Source organism: Podarcis cretensis (assembly GCF_951804945.1).
Source record: "Podarcis cretensis genome assembly, chromosome: 14".
In the NCBI taxonomy this organism is placed as follows: domain Eukaryota; kingdom Metazoa; phylum Chordata; class Lepidosauria; order Squamata; family Lacertidae; genus Podarcis; species Podarcis cretensis.
Genome location: NC_137183.1, coordinates 12,382,407 through 12,408,702, shown reverse-complemented (window position 1 = coordinate 12,408,702; position 26,296 = coordinate 12,382,407). Strand labels below are relative to the sequence as shown.

The window sequence follows — 26,296 nt, the reverse complement described above, 5'->3', positions numbered from 1 at the left end:
GTCTCAATCGGCACTGAATGCTTAAAGCAGCATCCTGCCACACTGAGCAGTCCTAAAATCATAGAATTGTAGAATTGGGAGGGGTTCCCCCAATGGTCATCTAGTCTAGCCCCCGCAATGCAGGACTCTCAGCCAAAGCATCCCACAAGGAATTCTGGGAAATATAGCTTGTTAAAGGTGCAGGGAGTGATTCCAGAGGGACCTCTGTTCACCTTAAAAGTAAAGGGTTAAGGGACCCCTGACTATTAGGTCCAGTAATGACCGACTCTGGGGTTGCGGCGCTCATCTCGCTTTACTGGCCGAGGGAGCTGGCGTACAGCTTCCGGGTCATGTGGCCAGCATGACTAAGCCGCTTCTGGCGAACCAGAGCAGCGCATGGAAATGCCGTTTACCTTCCTGCCAGAGCAGTACCTATTTATCTACTTGCACTTTTGTGCTTTTGAATTGCTAGGTTGACAGGAGCAGGGACCGAGCAACGGGAGCTCACGGGGATTTGAACCGCCGACCTTCCCCTTACTGTTCCCCTTACTGACCTACAATTTGCAGAGCTTTTAAACCATCAACACCTCTTCCTAGTGAGCTTTGGGAACTGTAGCTAAGTGAGGGGTGGGTCTCCTAGCAATCCTCAGTACCCTTAAAAATCCACAGCTCTCAGCATTCTTTTGGGGAAGCCATCATTGTTCAAAGTGGCATGATCCTGCTTCAAATGTACAGTCATACCTCATGTTGCATCCGCTTCAGGTTGCGTGTTTTCGTCTTGCTTCCCACGGCAACCCGGAAGTACTGGAACGGGTTACTTCCAGGTTTTGCCGCTCGCACATGCGCAGAAGTGCTAAATAGCGACACACATGTGCACAGATGCGCCTCTTCTAGATGCGAACGCTTCGAGTTGCGGATGTGCCTCTGGGACGGATTACATCCGCAGCTCGAGGTTCCACTCAAGGGGCCCATGATTATCATTGCTTAACATGTCGGCATGTATGTCATACAGTGGTGCCCCGCAAGACGAACGCCTCGCAAGACGGAAAACCTGCTAGACGAAAGGGTTTTCCGTTTTGGAGGCGCTTCGCAAAACGAATTTCCCTATGGGCTTGCTTCGCAAGACGAAAATGTCTTGCGAGTTCCTGTGGTTTTTTTTTTCCTCCCCCCCCTTTTTCTAAGCCTCTAAGCCACTTATCAGCTGATCCGCTAAGCCGATAAGCCGCTAAAAGCCGCTAAAAGCCACTAAGCCGCTAATAGTGCTAATCCGCTAAGACGTCAATGGGCTTGCTTCGCAAGACGAAAAAACCGCTAAAAGAAGAGACTCGCGGAACGAATTAATTTCGTCTTGCGAGGCACCACTGTATGTTCCAGAACATATGAAGGGCACCTGGTGGGGCAAGGCTGTGCCACGACTGGACATAACCCTAAATGCTAAGACTTGAGATGCGGTAAGTTTGTTTGGAGGCTTCCTAAGCTTCTGTACCACTGTTTGGCCCCTGCTCAGATCGATGGATGTCAGAGTTCTAGCAGAAAGTACAGTGGTACCTCGGGTTAAGTACCTAATTAATTCCGGAGGTCCGTACTTAACCTGAAACTGTTCTTAACCTGAAGCACCACTTTAGCTAATTGGGGCCTCCTGCTGCCACCGCGCCGCCAGAGCACGATTTCTGTTCTCATCCTGAAGCAAAGTTCTTAACCTGAAGCACTATTTCTGGGTTAGTGGAGTCTGTAACCTGAAGCGTATGTAACCTGAAGCGTATGTAACCTGAGGTACCACTGTAGATCTTTTAAACTCAAAGTCTGCCCATGGTAAGGGTAAGGTAAAGGTAAAGGTAAAGGTACCCCTGCCCGTACGGGCCAGTCTTGACAGACTCTGGGGTTGTGCGCCCATCTCACTTAAGAGGCCAGGGGCCAGCGCTGTCCGGAGACACTTCCGGGTCACGTGGCCAGCGTGACAAAGCTGCATCTGGCGAGCCAGAGCCGCACACGGAAACGCCGTTTACCTTCCCGCTGGTAAGCGGTCCCTATTTATCTACTTGCACCTGGAGGTGCTTTCGAACTGCAGGCGCTGGGACCGAGCAGCGGGAGCGCACCCCGCCGCAGGGATTCGAACCGCCGACCTTTCGATCGGCAAGTCCTAGGCGCTGAGGCTTTAACCCACAGCGCCACCTGCGTCCTATGGTAAGGGTAGAAAGAGCATATTGTTGATAAAAAAACGAACATTTCTATTGCAGTTTCAAGTTTTCGAAGCGATTCTCGCGCATTATCTAGTATGTTACCTTTAGCACAACCCTGTAAGGTAACCTACTATTATTGTCCCCTCTACAGCAGATGGGGGCACCGAGAAAGAAGACGGGGCATGCTTAAGGCCACCTCATGAGTTCATGGCAAAGGCAGGATTCCAACTGGGGACTCACCGATCTGCAGCTCGACATTTTAGCTCAATATGCTACAGCATCACGAAGCACTCACCTGTACACTCTGAGCTGAACATTTTCTCCTGAACCTGGGCCTTAGCTTTCCGCTTCCCAGGTGGCCCTGGAGGTCCTGGAGGCCCTGGCGGACCAGAGGGTCCTGGAGGCCCTGGCTCACCTTTTGCACCTAAGAGAACATCAAAGCAGAGGAGTTACCTTTTGCCAGTACATTTACAAGTTTGGCACATATCCCTTTGAGAGATGCTATCAAGTAGATTCACGGAAGGACAGAAGGTTATACAGTCATACCTCATATTGCGAACGGGATCTGTTCCTGAGCCCCGTTCGCAGTCTGAACAGAACGCAACCCGCGTCTGCGCATGCGCAGGTCACGATTCGCCGCTTCCGTGCATGCGCATGGCATCATTTTGCGCGTCTGCGCATACGCGGGTGGCAAAACCTGGAAGTAACCCTTTCCAGTACTTCCGGGTCGCCGCAGGACGCAACCTGAAAAGACGTAACCCGCAGCGTTCGCAACATGAGGTATGACTGTAGCTTACCAGACCCAAGGTCCAAATTTAAACACCGCCATGTCCTATTTTGGGGTGCCCAACACCATAATCTGAGGATCTGCAGAGTCTGAACAGCATTGCTTGCAGGTGGTCTCCCTTACCTGGTGCCCTCGAGATGTTGTTGGACTCCAGCTCCCATCAGCCTCAGCTAGCATGGCCAATGATCGGGTGATGGGAGTCCAACAACATCTACAGGGAGGAGGCGCCAGGCTGCAGGGAGGCTAGTTTTCAGAACGACTGATCTTAACCAGCTAATTGAGGATCCTCAATTCCGCAGCTCTACTTTGCACCCATTTTCACCTTCTCCCCTGTGTCCATGCCTCCCCCATCTCCTTTTGTGCAACCCCCCATTGCACACAAACCACCCCCATGGTAACCTCTTGCATCTTCCTCTTCCTAAAACGTTACCGCGGCTAAGCACTCCTTTCACCCAACTAGAAAGCCGCCAGTGACACGGCGCAACGAATCATCCAGTGGGAGCTGCGTGACGACGGTCTTACATTTTTATGTAAATAGGAAGAAAACCCCGCCAAGGAGAACACTTGATCACACCGCTTTAAAGCACATTTTGAAACACGTGGTTTCCCTTCACGAATCCTTGGAACTCCTCACAGAGCAACAATTCCCAAGACCCTTAAAAAACTAGAGTTCCCAAGATTCTTTTTGTGAAAAACCGCACAATTTCAGTGTGCTTTAAATGTATATGGGGTGGTTGTGGCCATTGCTTCAAGTAACACAAAGAGCACTCTACGGGAGTTTGTTGATATGATGTTTTTCTATGAGTTATACATTCTTAGAGCGCCTGTTAGCTCACCTTCTGCCATGAGTTCATTGTTCGCATCACCTTTGTCCCCCTTGGGACCCCGTGATCCCTTTTCTCCTCGCTCTCCCTCTTTCCCAGGCAAGCCAATTTCACCAGGATCCCCTTTTTCGCCTTTCTCTCCAGGTTCTCCTTTCAATCCTGTTAAAAAGGAGGGAACATTCAATACCATTCTTGAGACGTGATTAACTACACCCAGAAGGGAATATCGTAGAATCGAGTGCCCTCTGTTGACATTCCAGAACAATGCTTTGTTTTTTCAAGTTCAATCCATCATGTTTTCCCAGGTGCGTTTGAGCTTATTTGAAGCAATTTTCTCAAAAGAAATAGCGTGGGGCTCAGCTCTGGCTTGAGCGTTACGTCCAGTGAAGAAGGAAATGAACGATGGGCATGTTCAGAAAGCATGAGGTAACCACGGTTTACCTCAGACGTTCTAGATCAGATTCCTGACAGGGGCAACAAATCCCTAATCTCACTTCAGGCTGGACCACATACATGCGCACACACCTCATTTTTGGAGACCCTTTCACCCCTTTCAAAAGTAAATAAATAATTAACAAAAATAAAGTGGGAGGGATGTTGGCAAATCTTTGGGGAGGGCCAGGCCCAATCAAAGAGCTATCAGGTGGGATTGGCTTACTTTTAAAGACAAGGGGAAGTTGTTTGTTTCCCTTTTTAACAACACCCAACAACAAAACTTCGCCATTCTTGCAGCCCTTGTGCTACAGACCTAGCTGTCTCCCACATGGAGAGGGATTTTGAAATGAGACTGTTATGTACTGAGTTGAATAGGATCCAAAATGCAGCAGTCTGATTGGTCCTAGAACAATAAGATTCAGAATGCAGCAGTCTGATTGGCCCTAGAACAATAGGATTCAGAATGCAGCAGTCTGATTGGTCCTAGAACAATAGGATCCAGAATGCAGCAGTCTCATTGGTCCACAGGAGCCACCCAATCCAGCTCCATGTGGAAGTGAATCCGCAACCTGATTGGCCTACAGGTGAATCCCAGAATTAGCCAATCATGTGGGGCCCATTGTGTAAATAATGTGTATAAAGCAGACATCCTGGGGGAACTCCCATTCCTCCTCACCATTATGAGCTGAATAAAGAGCATGAAATCCACTCTCGACTCCAAGTATATTTCAGAGACAGTGTTCAGACATGCAGTTTCCCACCTCCAGTCTGAAGTGGTACAGTCACCGCAAGAGAACAGCACCACATGATTTGTCTGAACTTCTTCAGAACTGCCTCCAAGGATTGAGGTGGGAAGAGAAGATCCAATAAAGGGGGAAAGGTCAGCTGCAGATATCATTCTTAAGTCCAAAAATATACCTGGTTTCCCTCTTTTTCCAATTTCTCCCTTCTGACCAGGGATGCCAGGATCGCCATCTGATCCGTTAAAACCAGGCAGTCCATCAAGCCCGGGAGAACCTGACAAAGTCAAAGAAATACATTTCAGGGAGTCCCACCCCCTGCACAGGATATTAAAGGTAAAGGTAAAGGTACCCCTGCCCGTACGGGCCAGTCTTGACAGACTCTGGGGTTGTGCGCCCATCTCACTTAAGAGGCCAGGGGCCAGCGCTGTCCGGAGACACTTCCGGGTCACGTGGCCAGCGTGACATCGCTGCTCTGGCGAGCCAGAGCCGCACACGGAAACGCCGTTTACCTTCCCGCTGGCAAGCGGTCCCTATTTATCTACTTGCACCCGGAGGTGCTTTCGAACTGCTAGGTTGGCAGGCGCTGGGACCGAGCAGCGGGAGCGCACCCCGCCGCAGGGATTCGAACCGCCGACCTTTCGATCGGCAAGTCCTAGGCGCTGAGGCTTTAACCCACAGTGCCACCTGCGTCCCCAGGATATTACATATCATCAAAAAGTATTTATTCCATTACTTTTAAAATTGCATTTACCTCTCACCCTTCTTCCCAGACCTGCTGAGCTGCAGAATTTCTGGATTTATAGATTTATAAAGGGAATTAATTGCATCCCCCTCATTTTTATTAATAACATTCAAGGAAAGGTTGCTCAGTGGTAAATAAACAAAGGACATCTCATGCCAAATGAACATCAGAAGTACATCTAAAGCTAAATTAGCATCATATGTGCCCCCTCATTCTTTCCTCCCCTCTTTTTAATTTGCAAAGCTTTATTTTGAAGTTAAAACAACAGTCTCATAAGAAACCCAGAAGAAAAGGCTGCTTTCTTCTACAGCATAATGACAACTGTGTCATCAGTTTTATAATATCCAGAAATTTAACTGATAACATGTGGAACATATGGAAGGGGGGAAAGACACTATGGACTAGAAATTAAAAGCAGGCCTAAGCCATTGTGTTTGCCTTCCAATGGTTTGGAACGAGGAAAGTTAGCAGTTTTTGATGGTGCAATAATGCAGCTGGCGGAAGAGAATATTGAGATGCTGACAACAACATTCCAGAAATATGCTGCATTGATACCAACTTTGGGGGGTTCCTATGGAAAACTTAAAGGTTTCTATAATCCACAAGGGAGTAAGACCCATGGAACACAGTGGGGCTTCAGTGCTGAGCAAACCCGCATAGACTTGTGCTATTTGTTCACAAAGACGGCCGTGGTCCTTTAGCAAGAGGGAAGGCCGAACCTCGCAACTTCAACTGAGACAAAAAGTTGTGCAGATCAGCACAACGCCTGTTTATTTGGAAGAAGCCCCCACTGATTTAAATGGAAATTGGAGTCTGTTGACTCTCATTGCACAAGACTGGAGGGAACACAGTTTCATTGCTGCCTCTGCCACACTCTCACATAGTCGTCTGTCCGGGTTTTCTGGAGGTTGTCAGCACCTGCTTCAGAACATTGACTCCTGCAGGAGACCTCAGAAGCCTGCTGAGACTTATTCCTACATTGTGGAGCTCCCACCCCACAGAAGTGGCCTTTGACCCTTGAGATGTGTGCTTTTACAACCCAGTGGGTGGCGCTGTGGTCTAACCACTGAGCCTCTTGGGCTTGCCAATTGGAAAGTCAGCAGTTTAAATCGGCGCAACGGGGTGAGCTCCCATAGCTCTGTCCCTGCTCCTGCCAACCTAGCAGTTCAAAAGCATGCCAGTGCAAGTAGATAAATAGGTACCACTGTGGTGGGAAGGTAAACAGTGTTTTCATGCGCTCTGGTTTCTGTCACGGTGTCCCCTTGTGCCAGAAGTGGTTTAGTCCCTCTGGCCACATGACCCAGAAAGCTGTCTGTGGACAAACGCCGACTAGTATCATGTGCTAGTATACTATTTATTTATTTATTGGGTTGGCAGGATCTATTTTGTTTTTCTTTCTTTTCTTCTTTTTTTAAAAAAGTTTTTATTAACAATTTCAATATAACAAATTATCAAAACATATCATAAGGTAAAGGTAAAGGTACCCCTGCCCGTACGGGCCAGTCTTGACAGACTCTGGGGTTGTGCGCCCATCTCACTTAAGAGGCCAGGGGCCAGCGCTGTCCGGAGACACTTCCGGGTCACGTGGCCAGCGTGATATCGCTGCTCTGGCGAGCCAGAGCCGCACACGGAAACGCCGTTTACCTTCCCGCTGGTAAGCGGTCCCTATTTATCTACTTGCACCCGGAGGTGCTTTCGAACTGCTAGGTTGGCAGGCGCTGGGACCGAGCAGCGGGAGCGCACCCCGCCGCAGGGATTCGAACCGCCGACCTTTCGATCGGCAAGCCCTAGGCGCTGAGGCTTTAACCCACAGCGCCACCTGCGTCCCTCAAACATATCATAGTCATTATTTTTTTCCCTTTCCCCCCACCCCCTTCAAACCCTCCCTCCCCCCTCCCAGAGACTTCCCTCAGCTTCTCTCTCTGATATCTCAGCACATATTTTTCTCTGCATGTTATAAAATTATACATATCCTTACATTATCTATCTACCATGCTACGATAGTATACAATTTTTAGTCTACAGTAGTATACAAACAGGGGGAAGGGGAGGCAGAAGATAAACAGGGAAGGACAGTAAAAGCAGCTATTTCAGCTAGTGCTTAAGTTTAGAGACAGGATCCATTGCATACAGTGAGAACATACAGGAGACGGGATATTACCTGGTATTCCTGGTGGTCCTAGAGACATACAGAAAGAGACAGAGAGAATAGTCAGTGCATTCCAAACTCAGTTCCAAAACTGGAAATAACACTCCAATGAATTTCCCAGTACAGTGGTACCTCGGTTTATGAACGTAATCCGTTCCAGAAGTCTGTTCTTAAACCAAAACCGTTCTTAAAATGAGGTGCACTTTCCCTAATGAGGCCTCATGCTGCTGGTGCCCTTCCACCGTTCGGCTTCTATTCGTAGACAGAGGTAAAGTTCGCAAACCAGGACACTACTTGTTCTTAAACAGGGCTGTTCTTAAACTGAGGTACCACTGTATCACGCTGAAAATTACGGTACATTGAAACAAACAAAGGATATGTGTAACCATTTAGGTAGGGGTGGAGAAAATATTTCAGCCTAAGAGACAGGTTCCCTTTTGGGCAGCTTTTATTGGAGGGGGCAGTGTCACATGTGAATCAAAAATTTATGGCTAAATGAATGTAAAATGGGAAGATATTAATTAATTATCCCAGCACACCAGGTCTGAAACAACAATGTACATAAAGGACTACACACGTTGTCAGGGACTCAGCGGGAGCGCAGGGAGGAGAGGAGATGGAAAGTGAGGGGGAGCAATCCGAGGGCAGCGTAGGAGAATATGACAGCAGCCCGATAGATTCCATGAGCCTCTCCAGCGAATCAGAAGATTCACAGAAGGGGGCGCCGATGGGCAGGGCAAGGGGCGACCCAAGGGGGACACCCCAGAAGCAAGGGGCCAGCGGGGACTCCCAGAGCAGCAGTTGGAAATCAGGAACAGCTTCCCCACCAGAGCGTAGTGGGGGGGAGGAGTCCCAGGTGTCAGAGCCCACATATGCACCACCAGCGAGAGAAGATGAGTCAGGGTTGACCACGCCTCCATCGGAGAGCGAGTTAACGGTCAAGAGGAAAGTTGCAGGCTGGGCGCGCGCGCCAAGTTCAAAGGTACAGGAGAGCGGCACAGAAGGTAGCCCGGATAGGGAACCAGGTCCTAAAGCCCGCCGGAAGGAGGGGGAAGAATCGTCAGGGTCAGCGTCAGAGGAGTCCAGGAAGGATGAGACCCTAGCGGGCAGGAGGGCCCAGAGGAGAAGGGAACTTAGGAAGAGGTGGAGCAAAGCGAGAGTCTTAAACTGGTGTGGTGGGGGAGGAGACTCAGACGGGACTTCTCCGGTCTAAGGTCGGGACGTAGAGCTGCACGCTGCGGCTTTAAAATGGAGACTGAATCTCAATAAAGACTTTTGTACATAACTACAGCCTAGCGTTGGTCCTCTGTGAGCTGGGACCTGGAGGCAGCTCTGACACACGTGAAATGGATTTCATATTTATAAGATGTAACAGAGGCGCTGTTTGTAAGTAGGAAGTAATAATAATAATAATAATAATAATAATAATAATAATAATAATAATAATACAGTCATAGCTTGGTTCTCGAATTTAATACATTCCAGGAGTCTGTTCAACTCTTGAAATGGTTCGAGAACCAAGGCGTTGCTCAAAGTTTATTTACAGAAACATTGCAAAATTAAGGAATGTTAGAAGGATGTTGGAATGAAGTAATGTGGTTTTAGCAGAAATGATATAAAGGATTAGGTAAAAATTGATTTTTAATTAGAGAAAGACGAGAATGTAAAATTACAGTATATTAAGATTTTTTAATTAGAGAAAGACGAGAATGTAAAATTACAGTATATTAAGATAAATTATTAGGATAAAAACAAAGCTAGAAAGGATTTGCTGAAATATCTAATTGAATTAGAATACAAAAAAGGGAGGTGTGAGGAGGTCAAGGAAATAAGTAAAGGAAAGAAAGTTATGTAAAAGTTTGAGCTGTTTTTTTTCTTCTCTTTTTTTCTTTTTTCGAATTGTTTGTATTTTTGTATTGTATTTTCTGTATTTTTTGTTTTTTTTTGTTTTTTCTAATTTTCTCTTTGTAATCCTTAAAATTTGAATAAATATTATTTTTTTTAAAAAAAGAGAGAACCAAGGCATGGCTTCCGATTGGCTGCAGGAGCTTCCTGCAGCCAATCGGAAGCAGAAGAGGCGGAAGTCATGTCAAACGTTCAGCTTCCGAAAAACATTTTCGGTTTTTGATCGTTTGGAAGTCAAAACGTTTGAGTTTAAAGGCATTCGGCTTCCAAGGTTTCACTCTAATAATAATGTGGTCAGCTGCAGTGAAGGATCAACTGGACATTAAATAAGGGAAGATGCAGCTATGGGAGGAAATGACTGACATATGTTTGCCACAGGAGCGGGAAACCTGATTTTAAGAAATTGTATTAAATTAAAGTAATTTGCTTTGATTTGTAATAATTTGGAAATTAATGAAAATAATTTTAAAAAGAAGATAAATGAATGTAAATTTACCTCTGTACAGCAGGCTAGTTGCTGCACACACTGACACTGTCACAACCCCCCTCTATGTCCTCTATCCTTCTCAAGGACACCTTGCAGCCAGGTGAGAACACTCAAGGAAGGTGTGAAATGAAACCTAAGTGGGATATGGCTTGGGAAGAGTGGATGTGCCTTGTGAGAGTCCCAGAGGAGAGACAGAGAGCTCAAGCCTGATGTTCCCCATTCCTGCTTTGAAACAAAGATGGGTAAACTAAGCCAGTTTGACTACAACACCCATCAGCCCTGACCATTGGCCATGCTGACAGGGGCTGATGGGACTTGGAGTCCAACTTGTGGAGAGTCACATGTTTCCCATCTCTACAGGTTTTGGGCAGCCAGCAGTCCACACCCTCCTCCACAATTCGGCTCCCAGTCTCTGAGTTTACACATGTACATTGGCTGAACATAAGATGGGCATAGCTGTAAACGTTTTCCTTTTTTTAAGGGAAATTCCCTTATTCCAAATAGGATTCCTCACAAGAAAAGGGAAAAGTTGACAGCTACGAAGATGGGAGGTTGGCAGCCTGAAGAACAGGGTGCAAATGCTCTAAATAAATAAATGTGCTCAAAAGTGAAATGAAAATGGCGGATTAATTTTGCGAAAAATGTTTGCCTCGCTTACTTGAGAAGGGAGCATTGGTTGCTGCTGTATTTATGTGGGAAACTGCTCACAATACGCACAACATAATACTTTGAAAAATACAGAAACGTAATCCTTCCCTCTACCACCACCCCATTCAGTTCACTGGTGGCTAATCTTTCAAAACAAACAAACAAACTTCCTTCTCTGTTCCAAGCCCAGCACCCGCTTAAATTTCAGCCAGTTGCTCTTTTGACAAAGCATGCATTCCTCAGGGTAGTCTCATTGCAGAGGATAGTGGCACACTCGCTTTTTCACTCCTGCTAGCCAACATAATCCAGTCCTTTACACCTTTGGTGCCTCCCTAGAAGCTCTCAGCATCTCAGTTTGCAGCACACATGAAAATGACACATGGGATCTGAAGGCTGTGCCAAAACGAAACAACAGATCTGGATTAAATGGTGGCGAAGATCCTGCTTTAAGGCTCCCTCATTCCTGCTTGACTGTTGGGAACCTGAAACTAGCAATGGGCAAACTGATCAATTTGTGTCTCTAACCATTTCTCATTTCATCCAATCTTAAATTCAATTCTTCACATCTCCAAATCAGTTTGTGGGTTGTTGGTTTTTTTAAGTCCTTGTGCAAATTCATCAGCCTTTGCATGCAAGATGTGTAGAATTACGTAGCAGCGACTCGTCCCCATTGTATCTAGTCCAGGTATGAGAAACTGGACCTTCCAGATGCTGCCATCATTCCTGGCTATTCACCATGCTGGTACAGCAACATCTGGAAGGACAACGGTTCCCCACATCTTGAAAAATGGACGTCAAGTCATTGTTTATCCCTGAGGTCCTAGGCCAAAAATGCACTTGATGGACTGTGCTGGATCTTTATAGCCAACAAGCTCCATTTAGATGGGGAACCTGTGGTTATCTACACTGGACTGTGGCTCCCATTATCCTTGACTAGTGGGAGACCAAGGATAAATGAAGAACATGGAAGCCAAAGCTAATGGAAGCCAAAGGTTTCCATTAGCCGTGTTGCCATTAAAAAAGCAATCCAAAAGTACCAGTAGTGCCATTTCTTTATCAGGACCAACCTGAAATATCGCAAACTCGCTTAAGTTAGCAACTCCTTTCCCCGAACTTGCTGGCCTCAAGGTGTTTTGGACTCTAATTTCCATAAGCCCCAGCCAGCATAGCCAATGGTCGGGGATGATGGGTTTTGCAGTCCAGTAGGAACAGGTTGCAGAAAGCTGGGTTAGAGCATGGGTAGGCAAACTAAGGCCCGGGGCCCGGATCTGGCCCAATCGCCTTCTAAATCCCGTGGACGGTCCGGGAATCAGCGTGTTTTTACTTGAGTAGAATGTGTGCTTTTATTTCAAATGCATCTCTAGGTTATTTGTGGGGCCTGCATGGTGTTTTCACATGAGTAGAATGTGTGTTTTTATTTAAAATGCATCTCTGGGTTATTTGTGGAGCATAGGAATTCATTCACTCCCCCCCCCAAAAAAAAAAATATAGTCTAGCCCCCCACAAGGTCTGAGGAACAGTGGACCGGCTCCCTGCTGAAAAAGTTTGCTGACCCCTGGGTTAGAGCATGCCAATGCAAGCAGGCTTCAGCAAGGCATTCAGAAGTGGAGCAGGAACAGTTCCTCTCCCTCTATCAGCTGTATTTCCACACTTAGACATGCTCCTGTTTAGAGCAGCTTTGGGTAGTGATACTGGTGGCAAATTTCTCCCACTGGTGTAGCAGCAGTAAAATAGGCACAGACAGAAAGAAGTCCCCAGTTTGCCCAATCACAAATTCTCCAGCATACCTGTCAAGCACACTCCCTTTGTGCTGTTGCAGATCTCGATCATCACCCGGACCTGAAATCACAAAGCACGGTATCTTTATGGCAGGGTGCAGAATGTGAGATTTAGACAGCTTCCTACCATTCTAGCACATCAGAATAATGCTTTAAAACAGAGTGTGCCACGACTCGAGATAATTTAATGCAGAAAGGCTGCCCTCAGCTCCAAAGCACAAATCCATGGAGCCCATCTCTATCAGTTGCTGCTGGTCAAAATGGATTTATGACATTTCCAGGGTGAGAGGCAATCTGAATGTCTACATGCTTAGCTTTTTCCCGTAGGAATCCAGACGTTAGACAGGCATGATCCAGCAAAACTCATCTTATGTTCCTAAGAGGTTGCCCGCTGCATCTCTGCAAGCTTAAATACTCTGAGTTCTTCCGATTATTATTTCTTGGGGCAGGGAGTTGGAGAATTCAGTATCCTTCTGCATCAGGAATGAATGGTCACTCGATCACTCCCAAGGCATAGACTAAGCATGATCTTCAGAGGTGGCTGCCCACTGTGTCTCTGCATGTCAAAAAGCCCAACTTTGCCACCTTCCAACAGCCTCTGCTACTGCAGGAGGAGATGGTTCTGCTGCATCTCTGTGTCTTAAGTGTTACAATAATCCAGTCACACCTAATGAAGAGATACAGAGTAATTCTACATCCTTTCTGGAAGATCCCTGTTGTGTCTCTGCTCGAGTCACTGTCCAAGGTAAACCTGCCAAACAGGAGACAAGTCGAGATCTGCAACTCATGCTGAAGCCGAACAAGCGTGAGGGGGCCACCAAAGGCCAGTTGTCCTTTATAACTTGAGGTCCAAATACAGTCTTAAAGATTTGCTTTCCAAGTGTGTCAGACCAAACATTTTTGAGTGTACGAGTACCCAGTTGAGCTGCCCCTCTGCTTGCAATTATATAGTAAGCATAGAGCTGGAAGGGATCTCAAAGGCTCTCTAGCCCAACCCCTGCCCGTGATCCACTGATACAGCATCCCACTTGGGTGGGAAACCAGCCTCTGCTTGAAAACCTAACAGGAACAAAAATCCAGTTTCCAATTTGAAGTGGATCTGTGATCTTTTTAAAGGTAAAGGTAAAGGGACCCCTGACCATTAGGTCCAGTCGTGACCGACTCTGGGGTTGCGGTGCTCATCTTGCTTTATTGGCCGAGGGAGCCGGCGTACAGTTCTGGGTCATGTGGCCAGCATGACTAAGCCGCTTCTGGCAAACCAGAGCAGCGCATGGAAACACCGTTTACCTTCCCGCTGGAGTGGTACCTATTTATCTACTTGCACTTTGACATGCTTTCAAACTGCTAGGTTGGCAGGAGCAGGGGCTGAGCAGCGGGAGCTCACCCCGTCACGGAGATTTGAACAGCCAACCTTCTGATCGGCAAGTCCTAGGCTCTGTGGTTTAACCCACAGTGCCACCCGCGTCCCGTGATCTTTTTATTAACTATTAATTCATGACTTCTTTTCTACAGCGGTGGTGATAAACCTCAGGACTGCAGGCAAATCATGGCCCTCCAATCCTTTCAATGTGGCCCTTGGAACCCGCTCCCAGGCTGTACTCCCAATGTATTTGAACTCTGATAAGCTGGACGGAGGACGAAAGAGAGCTTGGGGGGGTGTAGTGGCCCACTGCACCAAGGAAACAATTTAAAGGGATGAATGCTGGTTACTTTTTGTACAGACATCATTGCTGACAAACCAGGGAATGTAGTGTTCCAAAGGAGGGCGATGTTAGGACAAGCGTCAAATGCAACCTAAGCTCATTTTTAAAGAACACATTGGCCTTAACTGCTAAGGCCATTCGGGGGGGGGGGGTATGTTTTTTAATCAGGCATCAGAAGAACTGGGTACCATGCTCCTACTCATTCAAACATAAGCACCAGAGTGAACCCCCAGCAACTCTCCAATGTCATGACTTGTGATATTGTGTGTGCCCTCCATCTGTGCCCTCCATCCTAACCCCACTCCTTTGCTGCTGCAAATCTCGGACCCTCCAAGTGCCCCTGTTTTCCAGGGACAGTCCCGGATTTACAGAAGCTGTCCCTGTTTCTTATTTGACCCCGGAATTTCCCGCTTCTCCTTAAAGGTGCAGTCCAGTCATGGCCGACTCTGGGATTGCAGCGCTCATCTTGCTTTATTGGCCGAGGGAGCCGGCGTACAGCTTCCGGGTCATGTGGCCAGCATGACTAAGCCGCTTCTGGTGAACCAGAGCAGCGCACGGAAACGCCAATTACCGGTACCTATTTATTTACTTGCACTTTGACGTGCTTTTGAACTGCTAGGTTGGCAGGAGCAGGGACCGAGCAACGTGAGCTCACCCCTTTGCGGGGATTCGAACCGCTGACCTTCTGATCAGCAACTCTGTGGTTTAACCCACAGCGCCACCCGCGTCCCTCCGCTTCTCCATAAAGGTAAAGGTAAAGGTACCCCTGCCCGTACGGGCCAGTCTTGACAGACTCTGGGGTTGTGCGCCCATCTCACTTAAGAGGCCAGGGGCCAGCGCTGTCCGGAGACACTTCCGGGTCACGTGGCCAGCGTGACATCGCTGCTCTGGCGAGCCAGAGCCGCACACGGAAACGCCGTTTGCCTTCCCGCTGGTAAGCGGTCCCTATTTATCTACTTGCACCCGGAGGTGCTTTCGAACTGCTAGGTTGGCAGGCGCTGGGACCGAGCAGCGGGAGCGCACCCCGCCGCAGGGATTCGAACCGCCGACCTTTCGATCGGCAAGCCCTAGGCGCTGAGGCTTTAACCCACAGCGCCACCTGCGTCCCCCGCTTCTCCTTAGGACATCCCTATTTTTTTCGGAGAAATGTTGGAGGGTATGGTGTTATGCAACCCCTGAGCCAAGGAGATAAGTAACTATACAACGTTCAGAAGACATCTGAAGGCAGCCCTGTATAGGAAGTTTTTAATGTTTAATGTTTTATAATATTTTTATATACGTTAGAGTGGCTGGGGTAACCGAGTCAGATGAGTGGGGTATAAATAAAATAATAATAATATTGATGATGGTGGTGGTGGAATAGGACATCCCTATTCTCATCAGAGAAATGTTGGAGGGTATGAAATCTTCAACTGGGGAAGCCAACACAATGTCCTGTGGGTGCTGCTGGACTCCAACTCCCATCAGTCCCAGTCAGCATGGCCAATGTTGGGTACCTGGGAATTTGAAGTAGGGAGCCCTGGGAAGCTGCCTTCTACCAAATCAGACCACGAGTCCATCAGGTTCAGTATTGTCCACACTGGTGGGAAGTGTCTCTCCAGGATTTCAGACAGGGGGGCAGCATTCTCAGCCTTACATGGAGGTGCCAGGGATTGAAATTGGGACCTTCTGCATACAGAGCAGATGCTCTCCCACTGAGCTACGTGCATAGAAGCAGGATTTATAACACTATCATTTTCACATCCCTTTTTTCTCCCTGCTACCATTGATGCATTGATACCATTGATAGGGACGCAGGTGGCGCTGTGGGTTAAAGCCTCAGTGCCTAGGGCTTGCCGATCGAAAGGTCGGCGGTTCGAATCCCTGCGGCGGGGTGCGCTCCCGCTGCTCGGTCCCAGCGCCTGCCAACCTAGCAGTTCGAAAGCACCTCCGGGTGCAAGTAGATAAATAGGGACCGCTTACCAGCGGGAAGGTAAACGGCGTTTCCGTGTGCGGCTCTGGCTCTGGCTCTGGCTCTGGCCAGAGCAGCGATGTCACGCTGGCCACGTGACCCGGAAGTGTCTCCGGACAGCGCTGGCCCCTGGCCTCTTAAGTGAGATGGGCGCACAACCCCAGAGTCTGTCAAGACTGGCCCGTACGGGCAGGGGTACCTTTACCTTTACCTTTTTACCATTGATGCCATCCTAGTTTTCTGGTTGTTCTCCTGCCCTAAGTACATCCATTAAAATGAATGAACAGGTTTATTCTGAGAAAGCTTTAGCTGGGTACAGGTCATACAGCATCATTATTGTTCTTCTTATTCTTATTTTTATTTTTAAACAACTTACAAATTAAGATATATGGCAAATATACATGTCTGTAAAAGGTAAAACATAAAGGACCCCTGGACGGTTAAGTCCAGTCAAAAGTGTCTAGGGGTTGTGGCATTCATCTCCCTTTTTAGGCCAAGGGAACTGGCGTTTGTCCACAGACAGCTTTCCGAGTCATGTGGCCGGCATGACTCAATCGCTACTGGCGGACCATGATGAGTGCCAGACTGCATGGAAAGGCTGTTTAACTTCCTGCCAGAATTTATCTACTTGCACTGGCATGCTTTCAAACTGCTAGGTTGACAGGAGCTGGGACAGAGCAATGGGAGCTCATCCCATCGTGGGGATTCGAACCGCCAACCTTCTGATCGGCAAGCCCTAGGCTCAGTGGTTTAGACCACAGCGCCACCCACGTCCCACAATGTCTATGTAGGCTTGTTTAAACAAGAAAGCTTTTAGCAGGTGCCTAAAACAGCCCAGAGTGGGACGCAGGTGGCGCTGTGGGTTAAAGCCTCAGCGCCTAGGACTTGCCGATCGAAAGGTCGGCGGTTCGAATCCCTGCGGCGGGGTGCGCTCCCGCTGCTCGGTCCCAGAGCCTGCCAACCTAGCAGTTCGAAAGCACCTCCAGGTGCAAGTAGATAAATAGGGACCGCCTACCAGCGGGAAGGTAAACGGCGTTTCCGTGTGCGGCTCTGGCTCGCCAGAGCAGCGATGTCACGCTGGCCACGTGACCCGGAAGTGTCTCCGGACAGCGCTGGCCCCTGGCCTCTTAAGTGAGATGGGCGCACAACCCCAGAGTCTGTCAAGACTGGCCCGTACGGGCAGGGGTACCTTTACCTTTACCTTTAAAACAGCCCAGAGAAGGAGTTTGCCTAAGATCAATAGGCAGGCATTTCCAGACTGTTCATATCACCCAGGAGTTTATCCTGTGTTATGTACTGAAGTTCTCACCCTGGGCCAGCAGGGGGATACTGTATATAGTTTTCTCTCAGGTCCACATATGCAAATAAGGAAGTGAAAGTGACATTCAGTGATTGGATAGTTACAGAAAGTGTTACTGTTGCTTTGTAGTTGAGCTCTATATAAGCAGGTTGGCTGAACCCTTTAGGCCAGTTCTGTTTTGGGCCTGTGAATAAACAAGAGCTGTTTGAAGAATCGCTGTGTCATCTGATATGTTCACCCACAACTTAACATCCTGCATAACAATAACATAATCCCATAATCCCATACAACCACTGAAAACAAGGATGGGGCACCTGTGGCCTTCCAGATGATTCATAGAATTGCAGAGAAAGCCTCAGAATCATCCTGCCCAACCCCCAGCAATGCAGGAATGGGCAGCTGTCCCATATGGGGATCAAACCTGCGACCTTGGCATTATCAGCACCATGCTCTAACCAACGGAGCTATCCAGGATGATGTTGGACTGCAACTCCCATCAGCCCCAGCCAGCATGGCCAATGGCTGCTGATGATGGGAAGTGTAGTCCGGCAACATCTCAGGAACCACAGGCTTACCCCATCCCCAGTTTTAAAGGTACTGAAGGATCTGGTTCTCTTCTGCATCTAGACACACGACCCATGTTTGCCTTTGGGAAACATTTTGAGCCTTTGCCTTTGGACGGGCTTGAGAAAAGAATGTGAAATTATTAGCAAGCCCTATCTGGAACACGAGCAAACTCTGCTCAGCGACATAATACAAATAGGGTTGATGAGCAAGGAATTTTGGACGCGCATCAAAGTGCTCCTCTCACATTCCACGCGGCGCTTTTCACCGAACTGAGAATGAGTCATTTACTACAGATTTGGGCTTCTTTGTTTTGCACCGTCGTCAAATCTATAGCCATGCCAGAATATCACGACTGCGTTCCAGATTCCTTGCCCTCTCCATTTTGCTTATTTTGCTTTCATTTCCACACTTTTGTTCACAAAATCGGGCAACTGATTGCCCACTCGTTGCAGAGCTTCTTCACCGAAAACACTTTGTCAACTGGCATAATCATAGCGAGAGTCTATTAAGAGAGAGCGAGAGAGTGGGCTGGGGTGGGGGTGGAGGAGGACGAATTTGTCCTGCAATTTGTTTTGACACAAAAGAATGAATCGAGGGATGGAAAAATGGCCACTGATTCTTCGTTGTTGGAATACTTGTCTCTAGATCGGGAGCTACAGAAGACATAGGAATGCACCCAACAAAAAGGACGAAAGCCTCTTTCTTTTACCCATAGAATTTCCACACCACTGTTGCCAAGCAAAAACAGTGGGATATAGCAAAAAGGCGGAAGATTTATATGATCTGAAGAAAAACCAGAGTATGAGGCGGGGGGGGGGGTATAGGACAGGATAGAGGCCTGCAATGGATCCCCTACACTCAGCCCACACCTACAGCATACATGTAAAACACTATAACGGCACTTTAAACAGCCATGGCTTCCCACAAAGAATTATGGGAGCTGTAGTTTGTTCAGGAGGCCAAGGGTTGTCAGGACACACACACACTCCTACAATTCCCAGAGTTCCCTGGGAAGATGGTTTGATTGCAAAGCCACTCCAGCAACTTAATGCATGTAGACACAAACTAACTGAGATTTCCCACCCACTCCCAGGATCTACACAAAGTTGAACAACCCTGGGAAACAGCTTCAGAGGAACACTGATGGCTAGCTAGAGAACAACTAAAACTGAAATATACTCCGAGTCGAGAGTGGATTTCATGCTCTTTATTCAGCTCATAGTGGTGAGGAGGAATGGAAATTCCCCCAGAATGTCTGCTTTATATATGTTATTTACACAATGGGCCCCACGTGATTGGCTAATTCCGGGATTCACCTGTAGGCCAATCAGGTTGCGGATTCACTTCCACGTGGAGCTGGATTGGGTGGCTACTGTGGACCAATCAGACTGCTACATTCTGGATCCTATTCAGCTCAGTACATAACAAAAACCAAATCATCTTCTGTTTGTTTTCCCCCATCCTTTCCATTTCTTACCTTTTGCAAGAACATCTGCAGAACAGATGACATTAGCTTTGCAATTTTGAGAGCTTTATCTGTTCTCTCTCTCTTGGGGAAGGAAGATGAAGCAAAAGCAGTGAAACACTGGCTCGTCTGACAGCCTTAACAAGTGACCCAAGAAATGGGCATGAGGAAACTGCCTTACTAGATCATTGTTGTCGGCACTGGCAGCGGCTCTCCAGGCTGTCTTCCAGACTCCCTGGACCAGCCAGCAATAGAACCTAGGACTTTCTGCATGCAAAAGAGATGCTCTAACCACTGAGCTGCAGCCCTTTAAAATGCAAATGATAGTCCCTAGCTTTCTGGCTATGTAATAGGAATGATCTAATGAAAGGGTCTGAACAGGTGAGATCTTGTGGAACCACACAGCCGTGGGAAATTTATGCAGGCTCTTCTGGCTTCCCTGGCACTCACAGGGTAAGGAGGCAAGAGAAAGCACAAGCATGGAAAGTAAGCTTGCCTTGTAGAGGTTGGAGGGATGGAGGAACAAAAAAAAATTCAAAATACATATTGTGCGAACAACACATAATACAAGCACCTGGCTCAATGGTACTTGATACTTGAGTCTGGACAGAAGCTCCACCAAGCAAGACATGTGCAATAGAAGTTCTTCCATCCTATTTATAAAAGGTAAAGGTACCCCTGCCCGTACGGGCCAGTCTTGACAGACTCTGGGGTTGTGCGCCCATCTCACTCAAGAGGCCGGGGGCCAGCGCTGTCCGGAGACACTTCTGGGTCACGTGGCCAGCGTGACATCGCTGCTCTGGCGAGCCAGAGCCGCGCACGGAAACGCCGTTTACCTTCCCGCTGGTAAGCGGTCTCTATTTATCTACTTGCACCCGGAGGTGCTTTCGAACTGCTAGGTTGGCAGGCGCTGGGACCGAGCAGCGGGAGCGCACCCCGCCGCAGGGATTCGAACCGCCGACCTTTCGATCGGCAAGCCCTAGGCGCTGAGGCTTTAACCCACAGCGCCACCTGCGTCCCCCATAAAATTGCCTCTCAATTGTATTTCCACCCCCCCTCCTTTCCATTCTTGCATTTTTTAAGATCTGCTGGTACAGATGTCATTCTTCACTGCCAGTTTTGTTCTGGGTTCAGATTTCATTTTGCATTTCACTTTAAACCACCCTGAAAACTTTTTTCATCAAATATTGGCAATTAAAGACAGAGTTGCCAGCTTTACACCCAGATCTGGCTCCTGCACCTTTAACAATCACTTAGGTAAAGGTAAAGGGACCCCTGACCATTAGGTCCAGTTGTGGCCGACTCTGGCATTGCGGCGCTCATCTCGCTTTATTGGCCGAGGGAGCTGGCGTACAGCTTCCGGGTCATGTGGCCAGCATGACTAAGCCGCATCTGGCGAACCAGAGCAGCGCACCGAAATGCTGTTTACCTTCCCGCCAGAGCAGTACCTATTTATCTACTTACACTTTGGCCTGCTTTCGAACTGCTAGGTTGGTAGGGGCTGGGACCGAGCAATGGGAGCTCACCCCGTTGCAGGGATTTGAACCGCCGACCTTCTGATCGGCAAGCCATAGGCTCTGTGGTTTAACCCACAGCTCCACCCGTGTCCCCTAAATATTACATTAGTCTACAGCAACTGGAATGAGATGGTGCTCCTTGGACATTGGCAAGACTATCAATGGCCACTAGCCCTGATAGCTGTTTTCTACCTCCATAGTCAGAGACATTATGCCTCTGAATAGCAGATGCTGGAAATTATGATTGAAAGAGTGCTGTTCTGCTTGGGTCTCGCTTGCAAGCTTCCCATAGTCATTTGGTTGGCCACTGTGAAAGCAGAATGCTGGACTAGATGGGGCTTTAGCCTGATTCTACAGTCAAGCTCCTCTGATTATTATTATTTTATTATTTATTGGATTTATACACTGCCCTATACCAGGAGGTCTCAGGGCGGTTCACAGAAAATATCACAATGTATAAAATCAAAATAAACACAATACAGTGGTACCTTGGGTTAAGAACTTAATTCGTTCTGGAGGTCCATTCTGAACCTGAAACTGTTCTTAACCTGAAGACCACTTTAGCTAATGGGGCCTCCCGCCACTGCTGCACAATTTCTGTTCTCATCCTGAAGCAAATTTCTTAACCCGAGGTACTATTTCTGGGTTAGCAGAGTCTGTAACCTGAAGCGTATGTAACCTGAAGTGTCTGTAACCCGAGGTACCACTGTAACCCAATAACACCCCCCACCCCACCCCAAAAGAGCCACATTTTAAAAGGGCATAGGATGTCAGTCAAAGCAACCAAAGGCCTGGTTAAAAAGGTGTGTAATGAAGGCACCAGGTGAACTTCCCTGGGGAGAGCATTCCACAGATGGGGAGCCACTGCAGAGAAGGCCCCTTTCTCGTGTTGCCACCCTCCCAACATCTCATGGAGGAGGCACACGAAGGAGGGCTTCAGAAGATGATCTCAGGGTCTGGGTAGGTTCATATGGAAGAGGCGGTCCTTGAGGTATTGCGGTCCTGAGCCATTTAAGGCTTTATAGGTCAAAACCAGCACTTTGAATTGGGACTGGAAACTAATTGGTAGCCAGTGCAGTTGGACCAGGATCGGTGTAATATGCTCAAACAGTCTTGCTCCGGTGAGCAGCCTGGCCGCTGAATTCTGAACCAGCTGAAGTTTCCAAACTGTCTTCCTATGTTCTTACGGCAAGCTTCCAAGTGTTGCAGATCATTAAAGGCAGAGAAGCCTGAGCTAGTTGACATCTCTCTAAACTGAGTGTCAGCTGTAGATATGTTATAACTATATAATCGCTCAGACAACTGTTGTATATGCTAGAAGAAAGAAAGTTCTGTTTTTTTGTTTTTACTGCAATGCAGTTTAGGATTAGATAGCGTTTGCATACCTTGTGGTTCTCTTAGGATACAAAATATCACACAGCTACAGATAAAGTATTTTATGGGGGAAACATCGAACGGATCATAAATTCTATCACTGTCAAGCCATCTCCCTGAGTGTGCACACAAGTTAACACAGAATCACAAAACTTTTCCAACCCCCTGCAATATAGAAGGGGCTTTTCTCGTGGTTATGCAGCTGTGCCTCATGAAAATCCGATCTAACCCACCGAATCAAAGCTTTGTAAAGCAAAAATCTCTTTGGATTTTCTGTGCAACTGGTAAGATCAAATTCAGCAGATAAGATTGGAGCTTTGCAAGACACAGCTGCAGAACAACCAGAAAAGTTCTTGGACCCAGTGGAATCAATCGGTACACACAAAAAATCAAAATAAAGGTCAAACGGAAGTATGGGTGAGAGTGCGTATAAAGGCAGAGTGTGGGTTTTCGGATAGTTTGCTAAGGCTCTTGATTCCTCCAACAAATCAGAGGGTTTGGAGGTGCTTAAAGCTATGGGGCTGTAAAGAAAAATTAAGAGGTGTTACCGTTTTAAGTAAAAAGGTAAACGTTAAGGACCCCAGGATGGTTAAGTCCAGTCAAAGGTGACTATGGGGTTGTGGTGCTCATCTTGCTTTCAGGCTGAGGGAGCTGGCATTTGTTCACAGGCAGCTTTCTGGGTCATGTGGCCAGCAGGACTAAACTGCTTCTGGCGCAACGGAACACCATGACGGAAATCAAAGCGCCCAGAAACGCTGTTTACCTTCCCGCCGCAGTGGTACCTATTAATCTACTTCCACTGGTGTGCTTTTGAACTGCTAGGTTGGCAGGAGCTAGGACAGAGCAACGAGAGCTCACTCCATCACGGGGATTCAAACCGCCGACTTTCTGATTGGCAAGCACAAGAGACTGAGTGGTTCAGAAATTAAGAGGCATTGCTGTTTCAAGTACTGCTGTTCAGCTGATGTTTTGGCTCACCTTGGCAGTGCAGAACAAGCTGTCCAAAATACCCCCAAGATCACAACCTGGAGATTGACTCTACCCATTTAAACCTAGGGAGAGGGATTTGAAGCATCTGCAAACCGCCCCCTTCCCTAGCCCTCTCCTCCAGCCCCTGCTGCGCAGCCCACTTGGAGGTCTTGCACAGCACAACCAAAAGAGGAACGTGGAAAGTTGCATTGTACTGAATCAGACCATTTAGCTTGTGTCTACACTGACTGGCAGTGACTGTTTGCGGTTTCAGAATAGAAGTCTTTCTCCGTCCTGCATTGCAGGGGTTGGGCTAGATGACCTTTGGGTTCCTTCCAACTCAACATGTGTACATTATCCTACCTGGAGATGCCAGGGACTGAACCTGGGAATTTCTGGCTATTTAAACCAAGAGGGGTTTTGTTTTTTGAAAAAATGATACCCTGCTTATGGCTGCATACAATTCAACAGTTATTATTAAGGCACTTAAATATACACTCTTTGGCTGGCATCCTGCACATACTCAGGTTGCTTAGATCCAACCTGAGCACAGGCATGTGAATGGAAGAAATCCTCTAACAGGCTTCAGATCGCGAAATTCATCAGGTGGTGCCTTTCTGAAGCGCGGCCATGCAGAGACAGGGAAAGCTGTAGCTGTCAAGCACACAGGAGCCTTTGACACTGGGGGTGATGCTATCGCTGGATATTTCAGGCCCCCCACCTCCACCAAATATCGGGGCCTTCATTTGCCCTTGCCATCTTTATCTGCTGGCCAGTGGCGTAGCGTGGGGGGTGCAGGGGGGGCCGGCCGCACCGGGTGCAACATCTGGGGGTTAGGATTAGGGGGTACAAATCCACGGGTTAGGGGGCACAAATCCATGGGTTAGGGGGCGCAAATTACTTGCCTTGCCCCGGGTGCTGACAACCCACGCTACGCCACTGCTGCTGGCCTTGCTCCTGTGCCGCGAAGAACGGCTGAAATCCAACAGGGGGAACTTTCTTTCTTCTTCTTTTATGCGTTTTCTGTTTTACAGTTTAAAATATGCATTTTACCTCCTTCAGGTATCAGTGACTTGCCTTCTTCTCTTTCCATGGTTCATTTTACATATCGTAAATCCCTGCATATTTTACAAAAACTATACCATTCAGTATTCCATTATTGCACCCTCAAAACTTGGTTTACACTGTTGAATTTATCTTAATGCTGCCAGCGTTTTCAGCTCTACACAATTATTTTCTCTTATTCTATATGTTAAGTCTGCGAGCTGTGCATATTCTGTCAACTTAAGTTTCCATTCAGTTGGGACCTTGCTTGTTTTCCATTTTCGGGCTAGCAAAACCATAGCTGTCAACTTTTCCCTTTTCTTGTGAGGAATCCTATTCAAAATAAGGGAATTTCCCTTAAAAAGGGGAAACGTTGACAGCTATGAACAAAACACGGGCCGCAATAGCAGTATACATAAATTAGCTTTTTTGACACCTGGGAATTTCAGTCTGAATTATCCCCAACAGAAAGGACTCTGGGTTTTTCCAGTTCATTGTGGATCATTTCCCAATACTCTTTTACCCTAAAAGGGTACAACAGGAGGGAGACCTTTCTGCCATAGCACGAGCTGCACCTGTTGGATTTCCGCTGGCAGCAGCACAGGAGCTCTGCCAGTGGGGAGTGGTGGGTAGCAAGCCTGATCTTGGGGGCAGGTAACTGGAGCTTTCCAAGTGCAGATTTCTCCCTGGATCTCTAGGGAGGAACCCAGTCTCGACCCCGACCCCTCCTCCCCCTAGACAGGCCAGAGCGCCCCCTACCGGCACCATGGAGTAGGTCATCATCATGAGCATGTCCTCGTCCTCGGCGCGGATGTGGCTCTTGGCGAGGGCGCGCCTCCGCTGGCTCCTCTTGTCGCGGCCGCCCGGCGCTTGGGCGAGGCCGCCGTCCGACGGGGCGCCGCTGTCGCGGAGGTGCCGCAGCGCGCTCGGCGGAACCTGGGGCTGCCGCAGCTGCGCCACCTCGTCCTGGATCGCTTGCAGCGCGGCGCTCAGCTCCCGCCACTGGCCCAGCAAGAAGACGGTGCCGGCGGCGCTGAGCGCCGACAGCAACCCGACGGCAGCCAGCGCGCAGCACAGCACCCGGCTGCCCGCTGCCTTGCCCTGCATCGCGACGCCCGACGGACCAGGCGCTCCTCGCTGGGACAACTCGGCCGGGGGTGGCAGGGGGCTCGGCCGCGACGGGGAGGCGCTTATGCCCCGTGGGCGGCTGGCTCGCACCGTCGGGGGCGGAAGGGCTGCGAGTGGCGGGCGCCCCGGCGCTGGGAGGGACGGAGAGAGGCTGGCCGGGACACGGGCCAACCCAGCAGGCGAGCGCAGGGCGAGCCCGCGAGGGCGAAGGCTCCGCGCAAAACACGTGTCCTGCGGGCAGATGGATCGAGCCCTGACTGCTCCAGACAGGGCTCTTTAAACCCTATAGAGTTTGGAAGGGACCCCGAGGGTCGTCTAGTCCAAACCCCTGCAATGCAAGAATCTCAACTCGATGACAGATAGCCATCCAAGCTCTGCTTACAAACCTCCAGAGAAGAAGAGTCCACTAACTCCCAAGGAAGTATACCTGAAGGAGCGTCTCCACCCCCATCCTTCAGCCCGGGCACTGAGGTCCAGCGTTGAGGGCTTTCTGGCAGTTCCCTCATTGCAAGAAGTGAGGTTACAGGGAACCAGGCAGAGGGCCTTCTCGGTAGTGGTGCCCGCCCTGTGGAACGACCTCACTTCAGATGTGAAGGAAATAAGCAGCTATCCTATTTTTAA

General features: G+C 48.5%; 1 protein-coding gene across 1 annotated transcript in view; it reads right to left on the bottom strand.

The window, feature by feature from the left end:
* GLDN (gliomedin) overlaps positions 1 to 25,665 on the bottom strand; it is a 41,290-nt gene extending 15,625 nt beyond the window's left edge. Inside the window, exons 1-6 of the mRNA XM_079953326.1 lie at positions 25,307 to 25,665; positions 12,667 to 12,718; positions 7,852 to 7,869; positions 5,124 to 5,222; positions 3,783 to 3,929; positions 2,455 to 2,583 (exon numbers count right to left, since the gene is read on the bottom strand). Of these exons, the coding sequence (XP_079809452.1) occupies positions 2,455 to 2,583; positions 3,783 to 3,929; positions 5,124 to 5,222; positions 7,852 to 7,869; positions 12,667 to 12,718; positions 25,307 to 25,654 (793 nt within the window). The 5' untranslated portion in view covers positions 25,655 to 25,665. The remainder of the gene's footprint in view (positions 1 to 2,454; positions 2,584 to 3,782; positions 3,930 to 5,123; positions 5,223 to 7,851; positions 7,870 to 12,666; positions 12,719 to 25,306) is intronic.
* Positions 25,666 to 26,296: the final 631 nt, after the last annotated feature.